Raw genomic sequence first — 25,333 nt, 5'->3', positions numbered from 1 at the left:
AGGCTGACATGTGGGCAATGCCAGGCAGAGGAGAGGATGTGGGGTCCTCAGTACCAGATGTCATGTCATGGAGGCCACCATATGAGTGGTGAGCTCATGATGAGTGTAGCACCAGTTGATTCCCCGGGCCCTGATTCAGGGGACTTTAGGGGATGGGCCCCAGGGCTGAAAAAAGAGCCTAGGGCTGGAGCCTCCACCAGACTTCCCCTCCTCTGAAAGACCCAATGGCAGGGCCACTCTACACTTGGGCCAACAGATCCACCCCCCACCTCAGCCTGGCAGCCCTGGAATTCAGGGCTCAACACTGTGGTTGATGTGGGATCAGCCAAGTCTGTCCCTTTTGGAGGGGAAGACTGGCCTACACTGTGGTCTCATACTCCAACAACTCCTGAGAGGTCCCCACACTCCGGTACTGCAACCGGGGCGTGGTGGGAGAGGAGTACTCCAGCGCCAGGATGGTCTTCCGGAGCCGGCGGTCAATAAAATGAGCATCCCATGCCGGGTACTTCTTACGGGGCAAGTCAATCCGAATCACAGGCCCCTCTGTCCGCAAGGTGCGGGTCACTGGTGTAACAGGCAAGCCAGGTCGCACCTGGAAGACAGGTGGTGTAGGGGTCCCAGCCCGCTCACCCCCTACTGAGGCCCCATCCCGCTCTGCACCTGTAGTCCTTGGCAGAGACCTCGGGGGACTTGTGACAGTGTCAGCTGGCGGGCCACAGGACGCTGAGGCCTCAGGACAGATGCAGCCAGGTGCCTGAGGGCCCAGCATGGGCCCATTGGGGTGCAGGAGGCAGTAGTAGACACACATGAAGAATATGCCCAGTGCGAAGCTGGAGGCCACCACACAGACCAAGATGAGTGAGCGGAAGTCGGGGGCGAAGTTGCGGCTGGAGTACCAGAAGCCAGTGAGTACGGCGTTCTCAAGCATGACAATGCAGTAGTAGAGGGTCATGCGGCGGCGGCTGCGGCCTTCCTTGACATTGAACCAGCAGAAAATGTAGATGATGCCCACCACCATGTTGTAGATGATCTCTTCCCACTTGGACATGCAGAAGTCCGTCTCACCCTGGATGACCCAGAAGGTCATGATGCACCAGTGAGCCACAATGAAGATGCCAAAGTAGAGCTTGTAGACGCTGGCAAAGAGTGCGAAGGCCAGGCCACGCGCTGCGATGGTAAACAGGTGCCACAGCACTTGGACCACGGCACCCTTGTAGGACAGCGGTCGCTTGTCATCCCGTGAGTCCCGCAGCACCTTCTGGTAGGAGGCCAGGGTCCAGGCCAGGGACAGGAGGGAGGCAAAGGTGGAGATGACTGTGGAGACAGGGCAGGTGCAGGGTGGGCTGGGTTAGGGGTGGGTCTGGGTTGGGGTCTGCGGGGGCAGGGGTCTGGGTCAGGAGCTGAGTTCTTAGGAGGAAAGAGGGAAGGGTCTGTGAATCTGAAGAGGTGTGAGGAGATCTGGGTCAGGTGGTCTTCAAGAACAAGGATGGAGGTGGTGGACTGGTTGGGACTTCTGTGAAGGTGGGAGCTAGATGGTTTTGGTCTTCATAAGGGTCAGTCTAGGTCTCTACTATGGGGCTGTTAGGGTTCAGGGATCTTGGTGGGAGGGAAGGGGAAATTAGGGTTCAGGACTATGGGAGTGGAAGAGGCAAAGAAGGGGAGCATAATTAGGGCATGGAGGAGTCAGGAGGGGACTAACAGAATTTATGGGTGACAGGATGAGGCTGGGGTATGGAGAGGGGTACTCCTGAGCTGAGCTGATAATGCGGGCTGAGGACAGGGACAAGCCAGGGTTCTAGTATTGCCCAGTACCTTGGGCCAGGAGTCCTCAGGGGACCCGAGGATGGTGATAGAACCTTTCTGAACACAGAGGCTGTCTCCACAGCCCTCTCCAACACTGGGTAGCTGGGTGGGAACTCAGGGTGCTCCAGGGAGAGGTGGTTTTCTGGATACTGAGGGGGTGGGCCTGGTCTACCAGAGTTCTGGAAGGGGCAAGGTGTGGGGTGTGCAAAGCCTGTTAGGCAGTGTATGGGGACCAGGACCAGGCCTGAGGAGCCCCCAAGGGGCTCAAATAGAGTGGAAAGGTTTCCTGGATACTGACAATGGAGCAGAGCGATCCCCAGGAAACAGTTTGGGATCAAGACCCCTTAGAGAATGGACAGGCAGGGATTCGCAGGTGATGGGGTACAGGGAAGGTCCTCTCTGGACGTGGCAGAAATGTCTGATTTGCCCAGGCAATGGCAAACGGTGGCGGGCGGGCGGGCGAGGGCAGGTTCCAGGCCAGGGCTCTGCCGAGCCTGGGGGCAGGGAGGCGGAGGGGCGGGGCTCACCCGGAAGCTGCTGGAACGCGTTGGTGTTATTATCGCTGTCGCTGTCGCTGCGGTGCAAGAGAAGGCTGAGCTGCAGCACGAGCTGCGGCGCGCTGCGCAGGAAAGTCTCCAGCAGGCGCAGCATGCTCACGTCGGCGCTCTCGAACAGCATCCGCCAGTAGAAGTGGCGCTGCAGCCGCTCCCCGCGCCAGCGGCTCTGCAGCCCCAGGTACAGGGCGCGCAGGTACCTGCGGGAGGCACACCGCGCTCAGGCTCTCACGCACACGTCCTCTCGCCCCTCCCACCCACCGCAAGCCACGCTGCCAGTGCTCAGCGCGTGGCCCTGGGCAAGTCACTCGCTGCCTATTTCCTACTCTGTAAAACGAGCGCATGGAAAGGACCACCTCGTGGGGCTGTTGGGAGCACGGAATAGGATCATTGGCTTAAAAAGACCCAGGCACACAGTGAGCTGTCACTACAATATCAGTAAACTCATTAATCCTGGGGGAGGGGGGCTTGTGTGCTGCTTTTTTGGCAGGGTTCCTGACACCCTCATGGCGACCCCATGTGGGTCAGAGTAGAAACGTGCTTCATAGGGTTTCCAATGGCTGATTTTTCAGAAGTCGATCGGGGCCAAGCCTGAGCTGCCTCAATAGGCTTATCATCTGATCCCCATTTTACAGATGAGGAAAACGAGCCCTAGTGGTGCAATGATTAAGCAATAGACTGCTATCTGAAAGGCTGGTGGTTCCAACCCACCCAGCTGCTCCACGGGAGAAAGACCTGGCAATTAGCAGATACAAAGATTATAGTCAAGAAAACCCTGGGAGGGGGGCAGTTCTACTCTCTCACATGGGGTTACCATGAGCTCAAAATTGACGTGAGGGCACCTAACAACAACACAGATGAGGAAGCAGGCACAGAGAGACATGCCCCTTGTCCAAGGCCACACAGCTAGGAAGCAGTGGAATTAGGAATGAAACCCAGGCGGTCAGACCTCGGGGGCCACAATCTAACCATTATACCACACTCCGCTTACTGTAAGTCTTAAGAGCTTTGCCCACACGAGGGTGCCTGCTCCCAGCTCCTGGAGGGACTAGGCTTCAGAGAGTCCCTGGTGCCAGCTCGCAGTTCTGGTGCCTCCAGCAGCTTCCTGGCCCGCTCCCTGACCCCATCTTGGAGTGCCCCGTACTCAGTGCAGGGCACAGACAAGGTGCTCAGAGACGCCTTCCCTTGGCTCTTGAGACTTTGCTGCTCGCCCCTTGCCACTTTTCCCAACCAGCCTCATGGCCCCAAGCACTCTGCACAAGCCCCGGATCCTGAGGCTCCCACTCTATCCCTCACCTGAGCTGCGCATCTGCACCTACTGTTTCCCACCTGGACACACTGCCTGGTCCCCCAGCCCCAACCCACCCCCATATCTAGAGAACTCTTTCTTTTATTCCAGTGCTTGGCTTTTAGACATGATTTCTTCCAGGAAGCCTTTGCTTGCTGCCCTTCCAGCTGGGGTAGGAGTCCCTGGGTGGCATAAATGGTTAAGCTCTGGGCTGCTAACCAAAAGGTTGGTGGTTTGAACTCACCCAGAGATGCCGTAAAAAAAAAAAAAAAAAGCCAGTGATCTACCTCTGAATGATCACTACCATGAAAACCCCACGGAGCACAGTTCTACTCGGCAACGCGTGGGGCCGTCTGAGTCAGAAGCGACTCCATGGCAACTGGAGGTTCCTGCACCTGGCGTAGTGGCTAAGGAAGGCACTTGACTGCTAACCAGAAGGCTGGCCGTTCAAACCCACCAGCCACTCCTCAGAAGGAAGATTGGGCAATCTACTTCCGTAGATATATTGCCTCAGAAACCCCAAGAGGGGTCGCTATGAGTCGAATCGACTCAGTGGCAGTGAGTTTTTTTACTAACCTAAAAAGGAGTTCTGGTGGCACAGTGGTTAAAGTGGTTAAAGCACTCAACTGCTAACCAGAAGGCTGGCAGTTTGAACCCATCAGCTCCTCCATGGAAGAAAGATGAGGCAGTCTGCTTCTGTAAGGATTTATAGCCTTGGAAATCCCATGAGGGAAGTTCTATTCTGTCCCCTAGGGTCACTATGAGTCAGAATCGAGTTCATGGCAGTGGGCTTGACTAACCTGAAGGTCAGTGGTTTGAACCCATCCAGCTGTGCTGAGGAAGACAGTCCTGGCAATCAGGTTCTGAAAGATCCCAGCCATGAAAACCCTCAGAAGGGCAGTTTACTTCGCAACACATGTGGCTGCCATGAATCAGAACAGACTCAATGACAACTGGTTTGGCTTGGTTGCCCAGCTTGGGAAGAGGCCTCTCCTGGGTTTCCCTATAACCCAGCAGTTGTCACACTGGGTTGTAACTGCCCAGTTATGAACCCAACTGTCTCCTCCACCAGACAATGGTAGATTGTGAGTGCCATGAGAATGACTAGGTTTGATTGCTCAACCACCATTGTACCCCAGTACTTAGCTTCATACGTGATGGCTGCGTGTATGTGCACATGGGACCCTGGAAGCTCTGTAGGTTGTACGGAAATGATTCTGAAGTCCTGAGTTCAAATCTTGACTTTGCCTCTAATTTACTGTGTGATCTTGAGCAAGAACATTACCCTCTCTGAGCCCTAGTTAATCCCTCTCCAGGTGGCTATCAGGTTTAAATGGCTGAGAAGATATTTAGCAAATTGTACAGTACAGTACCCACCCATGTTAGATGAGATAGGACATGTCCACATTGGCTCTGAGTCTGATCTCCCCTCTCAGTCCTGGTCCTTACCCAGCAGCTCCACCCCTGGCTGTTGCAGCCACAGACTTCCCCAGCCTCAGCCCCTCACACTCTCTGGTTCACGGTGCAGACATGCTCTTTGCTGAAAGGGTTTCTCCAAGAGTGACCTCCCCAGTACACTAGGAGAGAAAAATCCTAACACAGACCTTGTTGCCTGAATCTGAAATTGGGATCTCTTTCCAGATGTGAAGTGCTGGCATTTCTGGGATATTGTTTGGGAACAGGGGACCAACCAGATGGATATTAAACCGTGTGTTGCCAACCAAAGGAAGAAACTGCTTTGCTCCCTGGCATTCAGGACTAGCTGATACCCAGAGTTTCCCCCAAATGAGTACCAGACCTTAGCCTGTTTTACCACTGACAAAGAGGGATGGGCTTAATGACACTGGAGGTGGAGATCCTTTCAGAGCTAAGGTTCTGGGACCCAAACTCAGCTCTCCACCAAATGTGGCAAAAAAAATGTCTCATTAGGTCCCTGGGCAGTGCAGTTTGCAGTCAACTACTAACTGAAGGCTGGCAGTTCGAACTCACCCAGCAACAGCATGGAAGAAAGGCCTGCCAATCTGTTTCTATAAAGATACAGCCAAGAAAGCACTGGAGAACAGTTCTACTCCATGACACAGGGTGGCCATGAGTCTGAATCGACTGTACAGCAACATGGTTTTATGCTTTTTGGTTTCCTCATCCCTGGGCTCTCTGGGCACCAATGGATGGTGTAAATACACCCTGAACATGACCAATACGGGGTGGTGCCAGCATGAGAAGGGCTGCTCCCCCAGAATCTGACTCAGGAAACAGAGGCCACTCAGTCTTACTCTCCCACCCTGCGCTTGGGTTCCTTCAGTAGTGTGCAGCCCCCTGTGTGCACACCATCCATTCACACACTTCCTAGGACGAGGCGTCCCTGCCTCTGGGGGCCGGACCTTCAGCTTCTGAGCAGCTCCAAGGCTGCACTGTTTTTTGGTGGATGAGCAGAAATTTGTCCCTGCCTTCCCTGCTGATCCTACATAAGGATTTCTGCAGCCAGAGGTTGAAGGCTGGATTCATCTATTCATGTAGCAGGCATCCTTGGAGCATCTGCTCTGTGCCAGGCCCTGTGACCTTCCATATCTCACAGTCCCACAGAAGAGAGACAAGATAAGAGCTGAAATGTTTGCTACCAGATGCTGTAGAAGAGAAGAGATGGGAATTTTACCTTGGGGAGGGGGTCCGGGAAGGCTTCCTGGAGGAAGAAGCATTTGATTTTGGTTTTAAAACATGGGTAGGCATTTGAAGGCATACAAGAGGTGGAAGGGCGTTCCAGGCAGAGGACTCAGCTGATGCAAAGGCAGAGAGGCATAAGAAAACATTCTTCTTTGGAGAATGGCCTGGAGGGAAGAGTTTTAGTGGGCAGTGGCCTAAGACACTGGAATTCTGAAGGGCATCAGATTCTGAGCCAAGAGATTCAGATTTTATTCTAAATCAGAATTTTATCTCAGAATCTGGGGTGATGTGATCAGCTTGCTGGCTCGGAAAGCTAGCTCTGGAGGCTGGCTTGGAGGAAAGCCAGGGGAGGCTGGGGTCTGATCCAGGCTTGAAATGACAGACAGGCTGATCTCAGGCAGGGGCTAGAGGAGGGGCAGAGAGCAGAGCTGGGGGGAGGGGGGTGTTGTCAGGTGTGGGGGGTTGGAGGAGATGCCAAGATGCTCCTCCCAGAGCTTCTGAGGGCCCCAAATACAAACCACTTCCCCCAGCTTCCATCCTCCCTGCTCCATTCGCTTTCCCATTCCCGTGGCTCTGGCTTCAAACAGGAAGGAGAGACCAGCTGGTCCAACTTGAAGGGGCCTGGGGAGTTGGGGGGAGGGCGACACCCTGAAGTTTCTCTCAGGCTGGAAGACCATCTGTTTCCAGGCCTGGGTCAGCATGAGGGAGGCCCCGTCCGGCCAGCATCCATCACCACCTGACAAGGCCTCCCTACTTCCCCGCCCACTCTGCCCCCTCCTCTGCCAGCTCCCAATGCCCCAGCTCCAGACAAAGAGCTCACACAGCCCAGAAATGAATGGGGGCTGGAATAGCAATGGGGAGAGGGGGACAAAGGAGGCCCCTGAGCCCCAAGAACATGGGGTCAGCAGGGAGCGTAGAGAGATCATGCTGCAGACTGAGGATGAACGGCCTGGGTTCACCTTCTCTCTGCCTCTTTTGGCAATGGGACCAACACCTTGGCTGTTCTGCCCAGTCGGTGCTAACGGCTCGCTGCCAAGGGCCTGTGAGATTTTCATGGGCCTCAGAAAATGTTTGAGCCTGGCAAAAATAAAATTGGCTCCAAAAACACAGGGAACAATGGCAGATTCAAAATTAATAAATGTTTAATTAAATGTCTGCAAAACAGAACATGATGTCAGCCAGTCAACTGCAATTTGGCTTTTATCTGATTATATATAATTTACATTTGATGTTTGATGTCGCTACATTTTAACATGCTTGACAGATATGGAGTCCACAAAGGCCTGAAAACAGCTCTGTCCAGGGCAAGTAACCTACTGTCTCTGGGCCTCAGTTTCCCTTTCTCAAGAATGCAGCTAGCACTCACCATCCTGCCTGCGTTACTGCTGCTGGGTTGGGGATTGGAAAAGCAAGACAGTGATGCTAGACTGGTGGGTTTGCTTCCTGGCCCTGTCGTGGTTGTTCATTTTCCTCCTTATGTGAGCAATGAATGAGGTGATGGATTTGAAAACAGTTTGTAAACTGTAGAGGGAAGTGCACAGTGTGGGGGAGGCATGCCCCAAGTAGAGACTTCTGGCTTCTCCTGACTATCAAGCATCCTCTTTTGAAACCTCATCTAGGAAGGAAGGCTTATTCCGTTCTATTGGAAAGAAGTTAAAAGAAGCTGAGCTTCACTATTAAAAGAAAAAAACCAAACTCACTGCCGTCAAGTCAATTCCAAGATGGTATCTCTATGGAAGTAGATGACCAACTTTCCTTCTGAGGAGTGGCTGGTGGGTTTGAACCACCAGCCTTCTGGTTAGCAGTCAAATGCCTTAGGAACTATGCCACCAGGGCTCCTGATCTCCACCATACTTGAAACTAATACCACCCACAGAACAGGCCTCCAATGTCAGGAAAAGGAGCTCATACTCAATACGTGTGTGGGGGGATCTACTCTCTCCAATACTCATCCTCAGTCCATCCATTCTCTCTACTGCCACCACTCTGGTCCAAGCCACAGCCATCTCTTGCCTAGACAACTGCACCAGCTTCTCCCCGGGCTACCCTCATCTACTCTTGCCCCCTCCAGTCTGTTTTCCACATGGCAACCAGCGGGATATTTTAAGACCTGTCAGATCATGTCATCACCCTTCTCAGAACCTTCCAAGGTCCTCCCATCATACTTGGACTAAAACCCAACTTCTCCCCTTGGCTTCAAGGCCCTAAGCCATCTGGCCCTGCCTGTTTCTCACATCTCATCTCAAACCCCTGTCCCACTGGTTCCCACCACTCCAAATGTACCAGTGGGTCCTCAAACCTGGCCAAGCTTGTTCCTGACTTTTGCATTTGCTTCTTGTTCTGCCCAGAACACTTGTCTCCAGCTCTTCCTGTGGCTAGCTTGTCAGCATATGTGCCACCTTCTTAGAGAGGCCTCCCAGGCCAGCATCCCATGCTGGCGCCTCCACTCTCAACACATCACTCTCTATCCGTCACCTTAAACCAAACCGAACCCACTGCCATCCACTTGATTCTGACTCATAGCGACCCCTGTTGGGTTTCCAAGGCTGTAAATCTTTATGGAAGTAGATTGCCTCATCTTCCTCCTGCAGAGCAGCTGGTGGGTTTGAATCGCCAACCTTCTGGTTAGCAGCCAAATGCCTTACCCACTATGCTACCAGAGCTCTGTATTACCCGTCTTATTTTCTTCTTCCTATATGCACTCTGATATAATCTTATTAATTGACACATTTATTTTTCTCTTTTACCACGTAAATGTGGCTTTCTGATGGCAGGGACCTTGCTGTTACCACTGTGCCCCTAGCATCACTGCATGTAGCAGGCACTCAATAAATATTTGCTGAATAAGTAAGTGTGTATGTGTACATGTATGTGTGTGACTGTGTACGAGTGTGTCTACTGATCTAGGAGGACCTGGGGCTTCCCTGCCTGGGTTTGCATAACAAAAAAAACAAAAAACTCACTGCTATCGAGTTGATTCCAGCGCATAGTGACCCTAGTTGGTTTTCCAAGGCTGTCAATCTTTATGGAAGTAGATTGCCCCATCTTCCTTCCACAGAGTGGCTGGTGGATTTGAACCACTGACCTTCTGGTTAGTAGCCAAATGCCTTCTCCACTATGCCACCCCCTCATCCTCTCTGATGCATTTCTGTTCTTCCTCCTCCAGGAAGCCTTCCCTGATGCTATTGCAGCCTGGTTAGGACTCTCTTCCTCTAATGAGCTCCCATACCTAAACTGACTGAGGCCTAGCAGTCAGTGCAGCCAAGCCAACCTAACAGTTTCTACCCTCCCCATTTTATAGATGGGGAAACAGAGATGCTCTGAGGCCAGATGTGGAACTCTCTCTTGACTCCCAGTCTTGTGCTTAGAGAAGTGCATTTGGGAGGAAATGGGAAGAGATGAATATATATTGTATATATATGGGGCAGAGGCGGGGGCAACAGAGCCAGACCTAGAGAGGAGGAGAGAAGCTAGCAGTTGGGGTGTGAAATCCCTCCACTCAAGGATCCCAAAATCTGTCTCCTTTGGACCCCTGAGTAGGCAGCAGGTCAAGACGTGAATGGGAGTGCTTTTCCTTCTCCCCAGGCCTGGTTACCTCCTGTGACCCAGGCATCTCCCAGCACCCTGCAGGAGGCTTCTGGGCCAGCAGCTGGCTACCTGTCTCTCTCCTGTTCTTTGTCCTCATCCTGGGTTGTCTGAGTCTCTCGTTCTGGGTCGGGGTTTCTGGCTTGGGCCTCAGTCTCTCTTCACACTGGTCAAACCTGGGCCCAAACCCGGGCCCTACCCTGGGTCTATCACTCTGTCTGGCCTCAGATTCTGAGTCCTTGTCTCTGTCTGTCCACAGACCAGATCAGCCTGTGATTTGAGTCAGCCCATCTGTCATTTCGGCCCAGCCTGTTTATCTGTTCCTTAGTCACTGTGTCAGTCAATCTATCTGTCAATCAGTCTTACTTGGGGGTCCAGGGTCAGTCCATCTGTTAGTCCCTTGGACTACAAGCCACATTGTCTCTTGGACGCTATGTCATCTGTTGATCTATTAGTTAGCCTGACCTGGAGTCCTGGGTCAGCCTGCTCTCTGTCCCTACAGGCCTAGAACATCAGTCTCTAAGTCTCTTGGATGCTAGGACAGCCTATCTGTGCCCTTGGATACTGGATCTGCTTTTTTGTCTTTCGGTCTGTCTCTGCTGGGTTGGCCCAGTGGTCTGTCTGTCTGTCAGCTCCTCGTCTGCTCGGTCCATCTGCTGGTCCGCTGCTCAGCTCGTGGGTCCATGTGACTGCCAGTTTTCCGGCTGTCCTCTCCTGCCTGCTCCTCCTCTCCCTGACTCGGGGGCTCTCTCTGTCTATCTGTGTCTCTCACTTCCTCAGCTCCTCCATCTGCTGGTCTCGGCGTTTCCGAGCGTGTGTTCTCGCCCCTCCTCACTCCCCCTCACAACTCCGGGCCAAAAACACAGCAGCTTCCAGCGGCTCCTCCGCGTGTGCTCGTGCTTCTCCATCCAGGAACCACCCCCCACCCTGGCTAGCTCTGTGGCCTCCAACGTGGGCCAGGCCCTGTGGACTTCCGCTGGTGGACAAGGTGGAGCTGGGAAGCAGCAGGGAAAAGGGGGAGAGGCAGGGCTGATGGCCAGAAGCAGGACCTTCCACACCAGCTGAGCCCCTCTCTGCTCCTGAGGTCTGTAGGGGGACAGGAGGCAGTGGTTAATAATGACAATCACTCACATTTATTGAGTGCTAACTGTATGCCAGGCTTTGCTAAGGCTTCTTAAATATATCGACTCATCCATCCCTCAAAACAAGTATCTAAGGTGGGTTCTATTATTATCCTCATTTTACAGATGAGGAAATTGAGACCCAGAAAGAGACTAGGACTTATCCAAGGTCATATAGCAAGTTGGTGCCAGACCTAGGACTTAGACCTGGCTCTCCATGGCTCCCAGCACTGGAGAAGGGAGAGGGGAAATCAGTAACATTCACCCTCACCCTTCTCCTTCTGTCACCCCAGCTGCCCACCATGGCACCTTCCGCTGTATGGATGGCGTGCAGTACAACTGCCAGGGAGACCCATGTTGGACATGAATGGACCCAAAAGCTTCATCTGCAATTATGTGGGTTTAGAAAGAGAAAACAAACCAAAACCAAACTCACTGCCATTGAGTCTATTCCAACTCATAGTGACCCCCACTGAGTGTCCAAGGCTGTGTGTAAATCTGCACGGAATCACACTGCCTCAACTGTCTTCCGCAGAGCAGCTGGTGGGTTCAAACCACGGACCTTTTTGATTATCAGTCAAATGCCTTAACCACTGGACCCTCAGAGCTCCTTTTAGAGAGAAAAGGGATGTTTATTTGGCATCCATTCAATAAGCATGGCTGAGTACCTACTATTTACCAGAAACTGGGCTGAAGTGCTGGAGGATCCAGTGGTGAGCAAGACAAACACAGCCCATCTGGAGCTCATAGCCCAGTGGGGGACCTGGACATTAATCAAATCAGCATGCAAACATGTAACAACAAACATGTTCCACAAGTTCCAGACATCAGCACTGAGGACGGTGGGTCTATTGGAGAAGGGCCTGACCTAGCATGGAAAGGGCATGGCAGTCAGGGAAGGCTTTCTGGAGGAGGTGATGACTAAGCCATGATCTGAAGGAGGCCCAGGAGTTAACCAGGAGCAGAAGGGAGAGGAGTCTCTGGCAGAGGAAACAGTATGGGTAAAGGTGAGAGGAAGCAGAGCATTTTCAAGGAACAGTAAGGCCTCAGAATGGCTGTAGCTCAGAGAAGGGGAGGGGGAGAAATTGAGAGCTGAGGTAGACCATGGTGAAGGATTTGGTCTTTATCTCAAGTGCGATGGGAGCCACAAGAAGCTTTTAAACAGGGAGTGGCAGGTTCAGACGCCATGTTATCGTTCAGGGAGCACTCTGGCTATGGAGAACGGATGGGAGGAGGGCGAGGGTGGGAGACAGATCACTTGCCAGGTGAGAGAGAAGGATGGCCCTCTGGATGGTGATGGATTCCAGAAACATTTGGAGAAGTGACTTTCCCAAGGCCTAACACCCTAAAAGCATTAAGATGCATCTGAAACCAGGGCTGGCCAATGCCCCTATTTCATTATAGGACATAGAGCAAGCTGAGCCCAGAGCCTGGGAACCCAACCTCAGATACTGTTGGTGGGAGGGTTCTTGGGGAAATATTGGGCCCACAGCTCCCCAGCCACCTCCCCTGTAATGTAGGCCAGGAAGCTCTTGGGAGGGATGGCCCTGAGGCCTCCTCCCATCTGGCCATCCCTCGAGCTGAGCCTACAAGGATGCAAAATAGGACCTTCCTGGGGTTGGCAGCCAAATGAGTCATAAATGTCAGTAAAGAATGTGATTTTAACACATTCGTTGCTCCCGTTTTGTGCAGTGTTGGGGAGCTGGGTGTCTCCCTCCTCCTTAGCAGCCTCTTAGAGTCACAGTACCTCTTTCTTGCTGAGCTGAGGCCAAATGTTTTCCAGCCACTAATTTTAGCTGAAGCTGAGACCCTCTCCCATCCCACCCACCTCTACCAGCTCCAAGCCAAGCACCTCTGTTTCTCCAGCAGACAAGCAGGCAGCCTCTCACCACCAAAGCCTTTGGGACCAGGTTATGGCCTTTCATGTCCTTCATTGCATGAGTGCAGACAGCTCGCCTAGCCTCTCTGGGCCTCAATCTATAAAATGGGTCGGTGGCAGCACAGATACTAAGACCAAGGTTCCCATATTCCAGCCCAAGGCTCTTTGTCTCCCCTACTCTCTTCTCCTGATATCCCTGATGGAGTTGAGAGACATTATGAGCCAGTGTAGAGTGGGGGTGAGGGTGGAGGCTAAGGAGCTCTGGTGGCCTAGTGCCTAAGGCATTTGACTGCTAGCCAGAAGGTTGGTAGTTCAAACCCACTAGCTGCTCTGCGGCAGGAAGATGGGACAATCTACTTCCATAAAGATTTACCACCTTGGAAAACCAATGGGGGTCGCTATGAGTTGGAATTGAGTTGATGGCAGTGGGTTTGTTTTTTTTGTTTCGATGGCAGAGTCAGGGTCTCAAACTGCAACGCTCAGAGGGGCCAAGCTGATATCATTATGAGGGAAGGAGGCCAAGTGGGAACTCAGAGAAACTATGAAGTGTTGCCCCTTTTAAAGGGGCAGGCACTCTCTTAGACTGAAAGCCCAGTGTTTGGAATTTCCAGTTTTTCAAGAATAGCTGGCAATTAGGATATTTATGTAAACAAAACAAAACAAAACAAAAAAAACTCAGTTTAGAAATGCTGGCATCTAATTAAAAAGTACCATATAAGTTTTTAAAAAGCTATTATTCTTCTTAAAGGTATGATAACAGTATTATATATTTTAGCTATGTTTTTAAAAAGTCTATCTTTTTAGAGATGCATTGAAGTATTTAGGAGCTCTGGTGGCGTAGTGCCTAAGGCATTTGATTGCTAACCAGAAGGCTGGTGGTTCAAACCCACCAGCCACTCCTCAGAAGGAAGATTGGGCAATCTACTTCTGTGGAGATACCACCTTGGAAGCCCAAGGAAGGGTTGCTATGAGTCGGGATCGACTCCACGGCAGTGAGTTTGGTTTGGTTTGCTTATTGAAGTATTTATGGATGCAATGATATGATGAGTAGGATTTGCTTCAAAATAACATGGAAAGTTAGGAAAATGAGATAGGGTCTAGACCTGTGCTGTTAAATTTGGCAGGTGGCTATTTAAATTTAAATTGAGTAAAGTGCAGGTCTGCAGCTGCACTGGCCACATTTCAAGTCCGCAGCAGCCATGTTTGGCTGGTGGCTACTGTATTAGACAGTGCAGATACACAGCCTTTCCATCACTGCAGAAAATCCTATTGGATGGCACTGGTCTAGATCACACAGGGTTGGCCAGGAGTAATCATTGTTGAGCTGGGTGATGGTACATAGGGAATCACTCTCCTATCCTCTCTCCTTTTGTATATGTTTAAAATTTTCCATAATAAAAAGTTTCATTTAAAAATGAGGGGGTGGGGAACAACTGCGTGGCCCAATCAAACCCATGCTCAGGCTGGATTTGGCCCATGGGCCACCAGTTTGCAACCTTTAATCTGACAGTTAAGCATCATGGGGTTGTGAGTATCCTAAAACCCCAAAGCTAGAGCTGCAAGCTCTTAAAACTGTAAGGGCTTTAGAGATCATCCAGTTTATCCTCCAAACCAATGCAGGTGTCCCAGCCACAGCATACCTGCCAAAGCCAGCCACTTAGTTTGCACACGCCAGGGAGTTCATACCCTCAGGAGAAGCCACTCTGTTTCTAGGCAGCTCTGACTGACAGAAAGTCCTTGGTTCTATTCCACAGAATCTGTCTCTCCCTTTACCTTGGGCTGTCCTCTGCCCTCATATTATCTCTTAAACCGCAGAGCAAGTCTCTTTTCTCAAGAGGTTTTCTCAAGTGGTTGAGGGTTAGAGAGCATTAGAACCCATGATGTGCCTCTCCCACCCAATCTTGTTACTAAGCAAGTAGGATGGCTTCTACTGGGCTAATAATAACTGTAATCACAGTAAATATTTTCTGAACATATACTGTGTGGCAAAGCCCTGGGCATTTATATTGTCTCAAGACATCCATACAAAGACTTTAAGTGGTGACTATGGCCCCTAGTCACTCTTTGGGTCTGAAATTGAACTCACTCCTGTGGCTTCCAGCCAAACAACAGACAGCCATGTAAGGTGAACAGTTATACCAGGTAGGTACACTCCTTAGATTAACCATGGGAGACCAGAAGAGCAGTATTTGCACAGGGAGATAGCTCAGAGGGCAGGAATACATAAGAAAGAAGGACACAGGAAAAGGCAACCACAGGGAGGAAGTGGGAAGAGAGATATTACACGATGGTGATTGCAAACAATGTCAGGAAACAAAATGTGTATGAACTGCTGTACAGAAAATGAATTTTCTTTATAAACTTACACCCAAATCAGTTTTAAAAAAAGAACAGATGAGCCTGGAGCTCTGGTTGGGGCAGTGACCTGTCCAAGGTCATACAGGTATGAAGTTCTGGGACCATGATCAGCACCAATGCCCCAAGCTGTCAGCTATTCTGCTCTCTTATCCAAGTTTTGGAAAACTTATTTAGAATTCTCAAGCCTCCAAGTGGACTGGAGAGATGATGTAACTGAACCCCCAGCAATGAAATGACTTGCCCAAGATTCCAATCTCTAAGGTCCTACTCGGTTCATATCAACATTCATTGTGTACCTACTGCATCCAAGGAACTCTATTTCCTCTAAGTCAGCCCTAGCTGTACCCTCCAGGGAATCCAGCCCCAAGGTTGTTCTTGCTACACAGTCTGAACTGCCCTTAGCCTACATTTTGTCCACTGGAAGCCTGAGGATGTAGCTCCCCACACACACACTCCATATCAGCCATGAACCCTAAGCGTGCTTCAACAGACTTCATGTTCCAAGCACTTGCTGAGGACCTTGCCAGAGCTGGCCGGGGGCAAGGCCGCCATCAGTAATGGAGGATCTGCTGTGGGTCAATCAGCATGGGGGGAATGACGAAAAGGAGAATCAAGGCCTGAGTCCCCAGGGGCTTGTGATCTAGTGGGAAAACCAGACAGGTGGGTAGATGATCAGAACAGAATATGTCCCCACAAAGAGGGATAAGTAATTGTGTCTGAGGGGAGGGCTGGAGAGGAAGAAATGTTAACAGTGGGTACTTTATAGGAAAATAAAAATTTTTAATATTAAAAAATGTGGGGTTTTTTTTTCTGCTTTCAAAAGCAATATATGATTGAGTGTTTTTAAAGAAGTCATTTAACTAACCAAGCACCTCAAGGGAGGGAGTCACCAGGCCTGTGGGCTCTAGACCGTGGTCTTGGAGGACATCAAGCTCAATTGGCACAACATTGTACATAAAAATCTTGCTCTACATCCTACTTTGGTGAGTAGTGACCAGGGTTTTAAAAGCTTTCAAGTGGCCATCTAAGGTGTAACTATTGGTCTCCCCTCGTCTGGGGCAAAGAAGAGTGAAGAAGGAAGAATAGATCCCAACCCAAAGAAGAGTGAAGAAAATCAAAGTCATATGGAAACAATTAATCCAAGGGTCTGATGGACCACAGAAACCTCAGCCTTCATATCCCTGAGACCAGAACTAAATGACGCCCAATGATCAATGCCAACCACTCAGAAAGGGATCAACATTGGAGATCCTGGATAGAGTGGGAAGAACAAAATTCAAAAACACAAAAATGACGAGAATTATTGGTTGGATAGAGACTGGTAGAACCCCCGAGATTATGGTCTCTGGTTATGCTTTGGGCCTGGAACTGGACTCACTTCTGTGGATTAGCTCTCAGCCAAACAGCAGAAAGGCAGGAGCAGAACATCTATCCCAGGGAGATGCACCCACCTACCCCAGGGAGATGCACTGCTTGACCTTGATGATCAACCATGAGAGATCAGAAGGGAAGCATTTGCATAGGGGGCAAGCTGGACAGACAGGAATGCATAGATAAGGACACAGGGAGGGGGTAGTCACAGGCAGGAGATGGGAGGACAGCTGTCTATTGTTGGGATTGTGATCCGTGCTGTGAAACCCAATGTGTATGAACTGTTGAGAGTAAAACAAATCTGCTTTGTAAATTTGCACTCAAATTACAATAATTTTTTTTTTTTTAATTTATTTACCTAACAGAAGCCCTGATGACATGGAGGCTCCAGAGCCTGACTACATGATTTCAAATCCTGGCTCTGCTACTTACTAACTGGAGCTCTTGACCTCTTTGTGCCTCAGTTTCCATGATTTGAGCACTTATGTGCTGAGTACTTGGTAAAGCATGCTCCATATATTATTCAACACATTCTCACAATGGCCACTCTCAGAGGCTGATACTATCCCCATTTCACAGACGAGGAAACTGAGGCCCAGAGAGGCTCAGTTACTTGCCCAAGGTCACACAGCCCACAAATGGCAGAGCCAGGGTTTTAACCAAGCCATTTGGCTCCACAGTCCTCATTCTGGCAGAATTGTCAGGAATGTGAATGACCTAATCTAAGCCTCCATAAGTGGGAACTATGAATTTCAGTAATGTCTGACTTTAAAAATAGATGAATGCATACATGCACTTTTTGATTAATTAACAACCATAGGCACAATTTTCAAGGAATGTAAGAAATGTCTATTTAGTAGGTGGAAATCTCTCTCACCCCACTGCTGCATGCCCAGATATAATGAGCAGAGGGGAGTCTTTCTTCTTAACACCTTTTCTGTAATTCCTGAGGTTTCAATAGTAAGCATACAGTTCTTTTATAGACAAAACAACCAAGCAATTTCCATTTTAGATTAAAGGCAAGTCTTTCCTGATTGAGGTATTCTTTCTTGATTGAGGGAGTAGGGTCTGGGGACAGCAGGTGGCATGTGTTGGGTTTGTTCAGTGACAGCATCTCAGAAGAAATGGCATTTGACTTGGGCTTTGAAGGACAAGCTGAATTTCACCAGGAGGAGAGTGGGGAAGGGTTTTGCCAGAGAAGGGACTACAGGCTCAGAGGCCTGAAGGAGTGTGTGGCTTGTTTTGGGGGTGGGTGTAGCAAGTCATCATGGGGCAAGAGCAGCGAGGAGACTAAAGGGCAGGGGCAGAAGGCCTTGGTGCCAGGCTAAAGCACTGGGGCCTGCTCTAGGGACGGAGGGGAGCCAGGGAGGCTCTCTGGTTCCAGCGTGGAAGGGGGCAGAGCTGAGCTTGAGAACATCGCCCTGGCCTCCAAAGGTGGAGGCGAATGGGGAGGGGCCGGGAGATACAAGAGGCTGATTGAATGTCTTAGGGGAGGACCAAACAAAGACTGGGTGTTGGTGGGGAATAGAGAGACCAGAGTAGATCCCAACCCATCCTTCCTCCTGTCTCGGGGGACCTTGCCCCAGCTGCCGGGTTCAAAGCCATTTCCTGGCAGCCTTCCTCACCCCCCACCCCCAAGGCTTCTCCTGTGTGGTCTTTATAGATCAAACGAGGAAGGAGGGGCAGGATGCTGGGCCCAACTGCCGCCACTGAGTCTGTTTGGAGCAGCTCTAATGGCCTGTTGCTGCCGGGTGGGGTGGGCAGGGAGGCGGTGGAGGTGTTATGTCCAGGAGAGGCTCTCCCAGGAGGTAGGTAGTGAGGCCAGGACTGGAACAACCCTGCAAAGTCAGAGCAGGGAGGAACCACTGAGTTCAGGGGTTGTGAACACCTATCAGATGTGGAACTGATAGTGCAAAGCAAATCCTTAGACATGTAACCAAATTATCCAAAACAGAGGCTCAGAGTTCCTTGGGTTGAAATGATGGTGAGAGGGCCATGAAATACAGTATGAAAACCACTATAGAATCCAGCCCCTGACCAGTTGGGTAATCTACTTCCGTAGTGATACTGCCTTGGAAACCCAAGGAGGGGTCGCCATGAGTCGGATCCAACTCAATGGCAGTGAGTTTGGTTTTCTTTTTTTTTTTTTTTCCAATGATACTTGTTGGAGCCCTGGTGGTGTAGTGCCTAAGGCATTTGACTGCTAATCAGAAGGCTGGCGGTTCAAACCCACCAGCCACTCCTCAGAAGGAAGATTGGGCAATCTACTTCCATAGAGATATCGCGTTGGAAACACAAGGAGGGGTCACTATGAGTTGAATCAACTTGATGGTAGTGAGTTTGTTTTTTTGGTTTGGAATGATACTTGTTAAGGAGCTCTGGTGGTGTAGTGGTTAAAGCATTCGGTTGCTAACCAAAAGGTCAGTGGTTTGAACACACCAGCTACTCTATGGGGGAAAGATGTGGCAGTCTGCTTTTGTAAAGATTTGTTGTTGTCATGTGCCGTCGAGTTGGACCCGACTCATACCAACCCCTCCTTGGCTTTCTGAGGCAGTATCACTAGGGAAGTAGATTGCCCAACCTTCCTTCTGAGGAGTGGCTGGTGGGTTTGAACCGCCAGCCTTCTGGTTAGCAGTCAAGTGCCTTAGGTGCTATGCTACCAGAGCTCCCCAAGCCCTCATAGGCTCCTCATTTCACTGAGTAAAAGCCGAGTTCTCACCCTTTCCCATGAGACCCTGTGATATATAGCCTTGTCAGTCTGTCCACTCTCATCTCCTGCCTCTGTCTCCCTCGCCTTCACTTCTGCCACGTTGGCCTTCTCCTTGAACTTCTCCTGTCCTTTGCTTCAACACCCTTTCCCAGCTCTTTGTCCACATGCCGTCTCCTCAGAGATGGCCACAGGTCTCCAAGAGCCCCACCCTCCTCCCTGGCCCTCACAGCCCCCTTCCCTATGTTCTTCCATAGCACTGACCACCATCCGACCCATTATATATTGTATTTTTTTATTTGTTTGTTGGTCTCTCCCATTAGACTATTGAGCACCATGAGGGAAGGGGCTTTGTCTAACTCATACTCTATTCCCAGCACTTAGAACAGTGCCTGGTACCTAGCAGGTGCTCCATAAATACCTCTTGAATGAATGACTAAGGATTAAATGAATTGCTTTTCTGTCTTTATGGCTTTAAGGCCCTGTGAGGCCTGCTTGCCCTCCTAACCTCCAGCTACCTGCTCAGTGCACAGACCTCCTTCCACCGGGAACAAGCCCAAGCTGATAGCAGTAATCACTGCCAATGGTTTTCAATGCTTAATGCAGCCCTTTGTATACATTATTTCATTAAACCTTGAAACAACCTAAGAGGTGGGTGCCATTGTGATCTATAGTCTACAAGAGAGGAAACTGAGACACAGAGAGATTATCTGGCTTTTCAGGGTCACATATAGGAAGTCATTGGGTCAGGAGTTGAGCTGAGGACATTTGAATCCAGAATTCATGCTCTTCACCATTACGCCAACAATAAAGCTTTCCAGAGGGAAGAGCCTGACTTTCACACCAATGGTCACTAACTCATTTTAGGACTTTTCTTGATTGCAGTTCCTTGTCAGGAGGGAGAGGGAGCAAGGCTAGGGCCTAGGCATAGAGGGAGTAATGGAGAGATGGCCCCAAAGCCAGATTTGCTTCCCTCCCCATTTAGGGGTCCCCAGATCCTGACAGTCTGGAAGTGATCCCAGGACAGATCATCTCCCACTAATTGGGTTAGTAAACCATGTTTATCCAGGCAAAGCTGGTGCTCAGTGAGTTCAAGATTATGGAAAGCAGGATATGGCTTACCGCTCTGATGCCCACAGGGTCAGAGGAGACAGAGTTAGCACTTTAATTGGCTTAACAGCCCTGAGTGGTTTAACAGCTCAAAGGGTTGGGGTGTGTGTGAAGACGCAGGTGGGTAACCAGCCCACAGACAGCCTCATGCCCCACTGAAGGATCTATTTCCTCTTTGCCCAGAGATTTAATCTGCCTCTGCATGGGGACATTGCTCTGGGTTTTTTCCAACACAGTGCAGAGATGGAGTTTGGGCTCAGGAGTTGGACAAAGGTGTGATGGCACCTTATCTCTCCCCTACTTCCTCAATTGGTCACCTTGGACAAGTTTTTCCTTATATGACAAATGAATATATCAATACTCACCACAGGGAAGATTCATGAGTCTGCTAGGATGTGGTGGTGGTATATTCCTTTCCCTCTTCTCCTCTTCAGAGTCTCATTTTATGTTTAAAATCATAATAACAACACTCATCTCATAGAGTTGTTTGGGGATGAAGTAAAATCCTGTGTGAAAGGACCTTATCCACTGTGAAGAGCCAGACCAGAGATTTCAAAGAGGACAGTTCACAGATGAGGTTCCTTTAGTTGACACCATTTTAAAAAATCTTATTTAGTAGTTGAAAACTGGGAGAGTTCACACAAGAATTGCAGTCTCCCATTTGTCTTGAAAAACCAAGATGTGCTATTACTAGATTCACAATTTCTCATAGCACCATCAGCTGGAGCTGGGAAGTAGATGTCCTTTCTCCAGGACACTACTTCTCCTATCAAGTCCTCCTGCTTGACACTTCATGTACTCTATGATCTGTGTTACCTGCCTGGTTCCTCAAAGTGTTTGAGCTTTTGACTCAGCACTGTACAAGTGTGAGGAGCTGCAAGTTATCTTTGATCAAAATCACTATTCCAGAATCAGGAATGTGAGATCAGGAGGTGAACAACTGGCCAGTCTCCCAGTTTTGATGCTGAAGGACTCAGACAAACATCTCCTTCCTCATCATCCCGGGCCCTGCTGCTCAGAACATCTGCATCAAATCCTGCTCAACAGTGAACCTGTTCAATGTGAGAACATTTCACGTGGTAAGCAAACATGTTGTGACGATATTGCTTAATTTCTAGGAATCCCAGCCCCAGCAGCTTCTCTATACTTTCTCTGGATTCCTATCCCTCCCCTATCCCCTGCCCCCATTTAGCCAGACTCTCAGCCATCTTAGAATCCAAAGCCAAATAGCTTTTGGGACAGGGGCCCAGAGGAAGTGTGCAAGGCTTTAGCTCTGGTAACTAGACTCAGTTAGAACTCCAGAAAAAGGCAGGCTCTTAAGGCTATTAAGTCTAATCATCTCATTTCACACACAAGGAAACTGAGGCCCAGAGATGAGAAAAGCCTTGCTCAAGGTCAACTAGCAAGCTAGTTACAAACCAGGATGAAGATGTTGGTATCCTGACCCTACCTCCAAAACCCAAACCCACTGATAGTGAGTCAATTCTGACTCAAAGTGACCCTATAGGACAGAGTAGAACTGCTCCATAGGGTTTCTAAGCCTGTATATCTTGACAGAAGCAGGCTGTCTCACCTTTCTTCTGCAGAGTGGCTGGTGGGTTCAAACCAATGACCTTTCGGTTAGCAGCTCAATGCTTTATCCACTACACCACCAGAGCTCCTTGACCTTACCTCACACACTCCCAATCCCTCACTTTTCCCACAATCCACACTGTCGCCCATCCTTACCCAAGAACATGGCTCAACTCCCTCCCCCTCTTTGCACATTCTTATCTCAGTGCAGCAGAAGCTCTGGCTTTCTATCATGCAGGAATCTTGGGATCTCAGGCTCATAATTCTTCAAGCTTGGGGGATACTTTAGCGGCAGAAGTGCAGCGTGGATAAACTGTCCTTGGGTTTTGAAGGCAGAGTGTTCAGTCCCAACTCTTCCACTCCCTAGCTGTGTGACCTTGGCAAGGATGCCCAACCTCCGAGCCTCATTCCCTCATTTGTTAAATAGGAATTACGATGTTAGCCTTATCACAGGATTATTAGGAGAGATACAGAAGATAAAGTAGGTAAAAAGGCAAACAGTAGGATTGGTGAATTGTGAATGCTTAATAAATTAATGGTAATAGAATTATAAATTAAGGATCTCATACTTAAATGCAAGTAAAATGGGCCAGATGTGAGCAAAGGGAAGAGTGGGAACTGGACAAACCAGAGCACATGTACCCTGTCTAAATTGTTATAACCTGATTCTGCTAGATCCATTTTTTTTCTTTTAAAGAAGCTAGGACTTTGGGTTTTTAAAATACTATACAAGCCAAACAAACCACTTCTGTAGGCCAGAATCAGCCCAAAGGTCATTAGTTTGTTATCCTTGCAAAATCCCATCACCCCAACTCCCCCACTTTCCACAGGAGAGAGTGGAAACAGCTAGTCTTTCTCTCTAAGAAACGTGGAATGCAGTGGACCCACCTCTGGCCACTCCCCTGTGACCTCCAGCACCACAGTCATTACTTTCCATATGTGAGAGAAACTCAGTTTAAATTCAGGAAAGGAGAGAAGAAGCAGTTCCCTATTAAGTGGATTCTGAACAAGGAGAGGAAGTGGGACCCAAGATAGCCTGCAAGTCAAGGGGCAGTCGGCTCACTTTAGGCCGAAAAGAAAGGATGATGAAGCTTTGGCTACCAAGAATAGGAAGTTACCATTTCAGAATCTAAAAATATCTTTCGCCATCTGTCCACTTGGGCACAGAATAATAAATGCAGATTAGTTCCTGGATGTAGACATGCATATTTTTGTGTGTCAAGCTAATAATAATACCACCACCTTGCGTGGAGAGAGCTCCACTTTCCCCTCCCCCCCCCAGGGCAAGCTCAGTGGAATATACACCATCTTGGCAGGCATGGATGGGGAAACCAAGGCAGAGAGAGATTCAGCAACATAACAAGGGTGACACAGCAAGTAAGCAGCTGGGACAAACCCTGGGAGTCCTGTTCCCAACCCTCAGCCCAGTACTGAATCTTCTGAGCTAGTCAGAATGCATTAACAAGTAGCAGAATAAATATAACAACACTGATAATCACCCAATTACATCTCCAGAGTGACTTTTCCCATGCTCTCCCCACATTTGTGACAACCGTGATAATTCATTACATTCCTAAAGTATGTTGCAGTCTGTAGGGCCCTCACACAGACCCTCTGTCACCTGACCAAGTAAGAAACAATGTGAAGGTAGACCACCGAGAGGAGAAGAGTAGGGACTTCTCCCCCATTTCACAGGTGAGGGAACTGAATTTGGAGTGAGAAGGGGATGTTCCCCAGATCCAACAGTAAGCAAGTTCATTCTGTCATGAAATTTTTTGTCAGTAGACAGTTGCCCTAAGCTACTGTAACAGTTCTGATTTGAGGGGAGCCCTAGACCTAGAGCTCCCCTGCTCTCCAGAATTCACCTAGCACAGCAGGCATCCTCAGTGCCAGCAAGAGGAAGAAGCCTAGAAGTGGCCAGTTTGAACAAAGCCTCAGTTTTGCCTTGCTGTCCTGGGATTAGAAGACAGCCAGTGACCATCTATTCTCAGACTCAAGATCCCAAATCCCTTTGGCCCTGTAGGGGACAGGAGGGAGCAGCAGTGCTGGGGGGTGGGGGTCCTAGGAAGCAGAAAGAGCTAGAGAACTTCCCAGCTGAGTTGAGCACACTCTTTCCCAAAAAGTCCAAGAAGTTTGGGTGGGATGTTCATTTACCTGCCTCAAATATTCTCTCTCTCTTGGGAGGTTGGAAATGGGCTGTGATTCTGAACTGAGAGGAGGGAAGGACTTCTAACTCGGATGTTTCCCAAGCCGAGGATCAGAGGTCAGGGAGGAAGGGGTGGGTAAGGCCTGGAGGGGTCCTGTGGCTCCGCTTCAAGCTTCACACTCAGCCCCATCAGCCCCAGGGCCCCCTCACTCACACACCACTCACTGCTTCCCTCCCTCCTGGCCCCTAGCTCTCCTCCTCCCGCCCACTCCTCAGTGGCCAGATCAGAGGATGCCATTGGGGCTGGTCAGGGGTGGAGGCAGAGGTTAAGGAGAAGAAACCAGAGTTGCAATAGGGTGGGGCGTGGCGAAGGTCAGGACAGGAGGGGTCTTGGAGTAGTCGAAGCCGGCTTGGGGCGTTAGACAGCCCTTGGACACCCCCACTCCTCGGCTCTGCTCCCTCCACCTACGTCTTTCCTACCTCCAGACCTGGCCCAGCTGCAGGAGGTGGACGACGGTCTGCAGCAGCCAGACGCAGAGGCGGCAGCAGCGGCGGCGGAAGGAGCTGGCCGAGGAGGGCGCGGGCTGGGGGCCCACCTCGGGGCTGCCTTCTTTGGTCCGGAAGGCGCCGGAGCTGTCCTTGGTGCTGAAGACAGACCCACCGACACTGCTGTCCTTGGTGCTGACAACGGGTCCCGGGGCCCCCTCTGGCTCCGTGTAGTCGTAGACGAACCAGCGGAAGCTGAGCAGTTGCACGACCAGCGAGGGCAGCAGCACGAACAGCAGCGTGAGGCCGAAGTAGGTGCGCTGGCCCTGTATGTAGTAGGAGGCCGCCAGCCACAGGTCCGTGGCGCCGTCGGAGAAGAACACGAGCAGCGCGCACAGCACCCAGCAGCAGTCCCGCAGCTCGTAGCGCGGCCCCGGGCTTCCCGCCGCGGTGCCCCCGGGGCCCACGGCCACCGCCGCCGCCTCCCCGCGCCCGCCGCCACCACCCCGGGCTCCTCCGGCCGCCCCCTCCGGCCCCGGGCCGGCCGCGGCCGCCACTCCATTCGACTTCGCGGCCATGTTGGCGGAGCAGGAGGCGGGGAGCGACTTCCGGGCGGCGGAGGGGGGTGGCGGGGTGGGAAGGACCCTTTGCAGGCGGCTCCTGCCTCCTCCTCCTCTTCCTCCTTCTCCTCC

The 25,333-nt window shown here is 50.5% G+C and overlaps 1 protein-coding gene across 1 annotated transcript; it reads right to left on the bottom strand.

The window, feature by feature from the left end:
- Positions 1 to 358: 358 nt before the first annotated feature.
- On the bottom strand, positions 359 to 25,219 carry XKR7 (XK related 7). The gene is made up of 3 exons (XM_007934533.2): positions 24,636 to 25,219; positions 2,331 to 2,557; positions 359 to 1,314 (listed from the first exon to the last, which is right to left on the bottom strand). The coding sequence occupies exons 1-3, from the start codon at positions 25,217 to 25,219 to the stop codon at positions 359 to 361; spliced, it is 1,767 nt and encodes a 588-aa protein (XP_007932724.1).
- Positions 25,220 to 25,333: the final 114 nt, after the last annotated feature.

This window comes from Orycteropus afer, unplaced genomic scaffold, assembly GCF_000298275.1.
Source record: "Orycteropus afer afer isolate SDZICR_OR568_19922 unplaced genomic scaffold, OryAfe1.0 scaffold00020, whole genome shotgun sequence".
NCBI lineage: Eukaryota > Metazoa > Chordata > Mammalia > Tubulidentata > Orycteropodidae > Orycteropus > Orycteropus afer.
Note: the sequence above shows the minus strand (reverse complement) of the source record. Positions and strands in the feature narration are given on the sequence as shown.

Coding starts and splice junctions, on each gene's coding strand:
- XKR7 (XM_007934533.2), bottom strand. CDS start 25,219: ATGGCCGCGAAGTCGAATGGAGTGGCGGCCGCGGCCGGCCCGGGGCCG. Junction 2,558..24,635: donor CAGCTGGGCCAGGTCTGGAG/GTAGGAAAGACG, acceptor TGCCTCCCGCAG/GTACCTGCGCGCCCTGTACC. Junction 1,315..2,330: donor CGCGTTCCAGCAGCTTCCGG/GTGAGCCCCGCC, acceptor CTGTCTCCACAG/TCATCTCCACCTTTGCCTCC.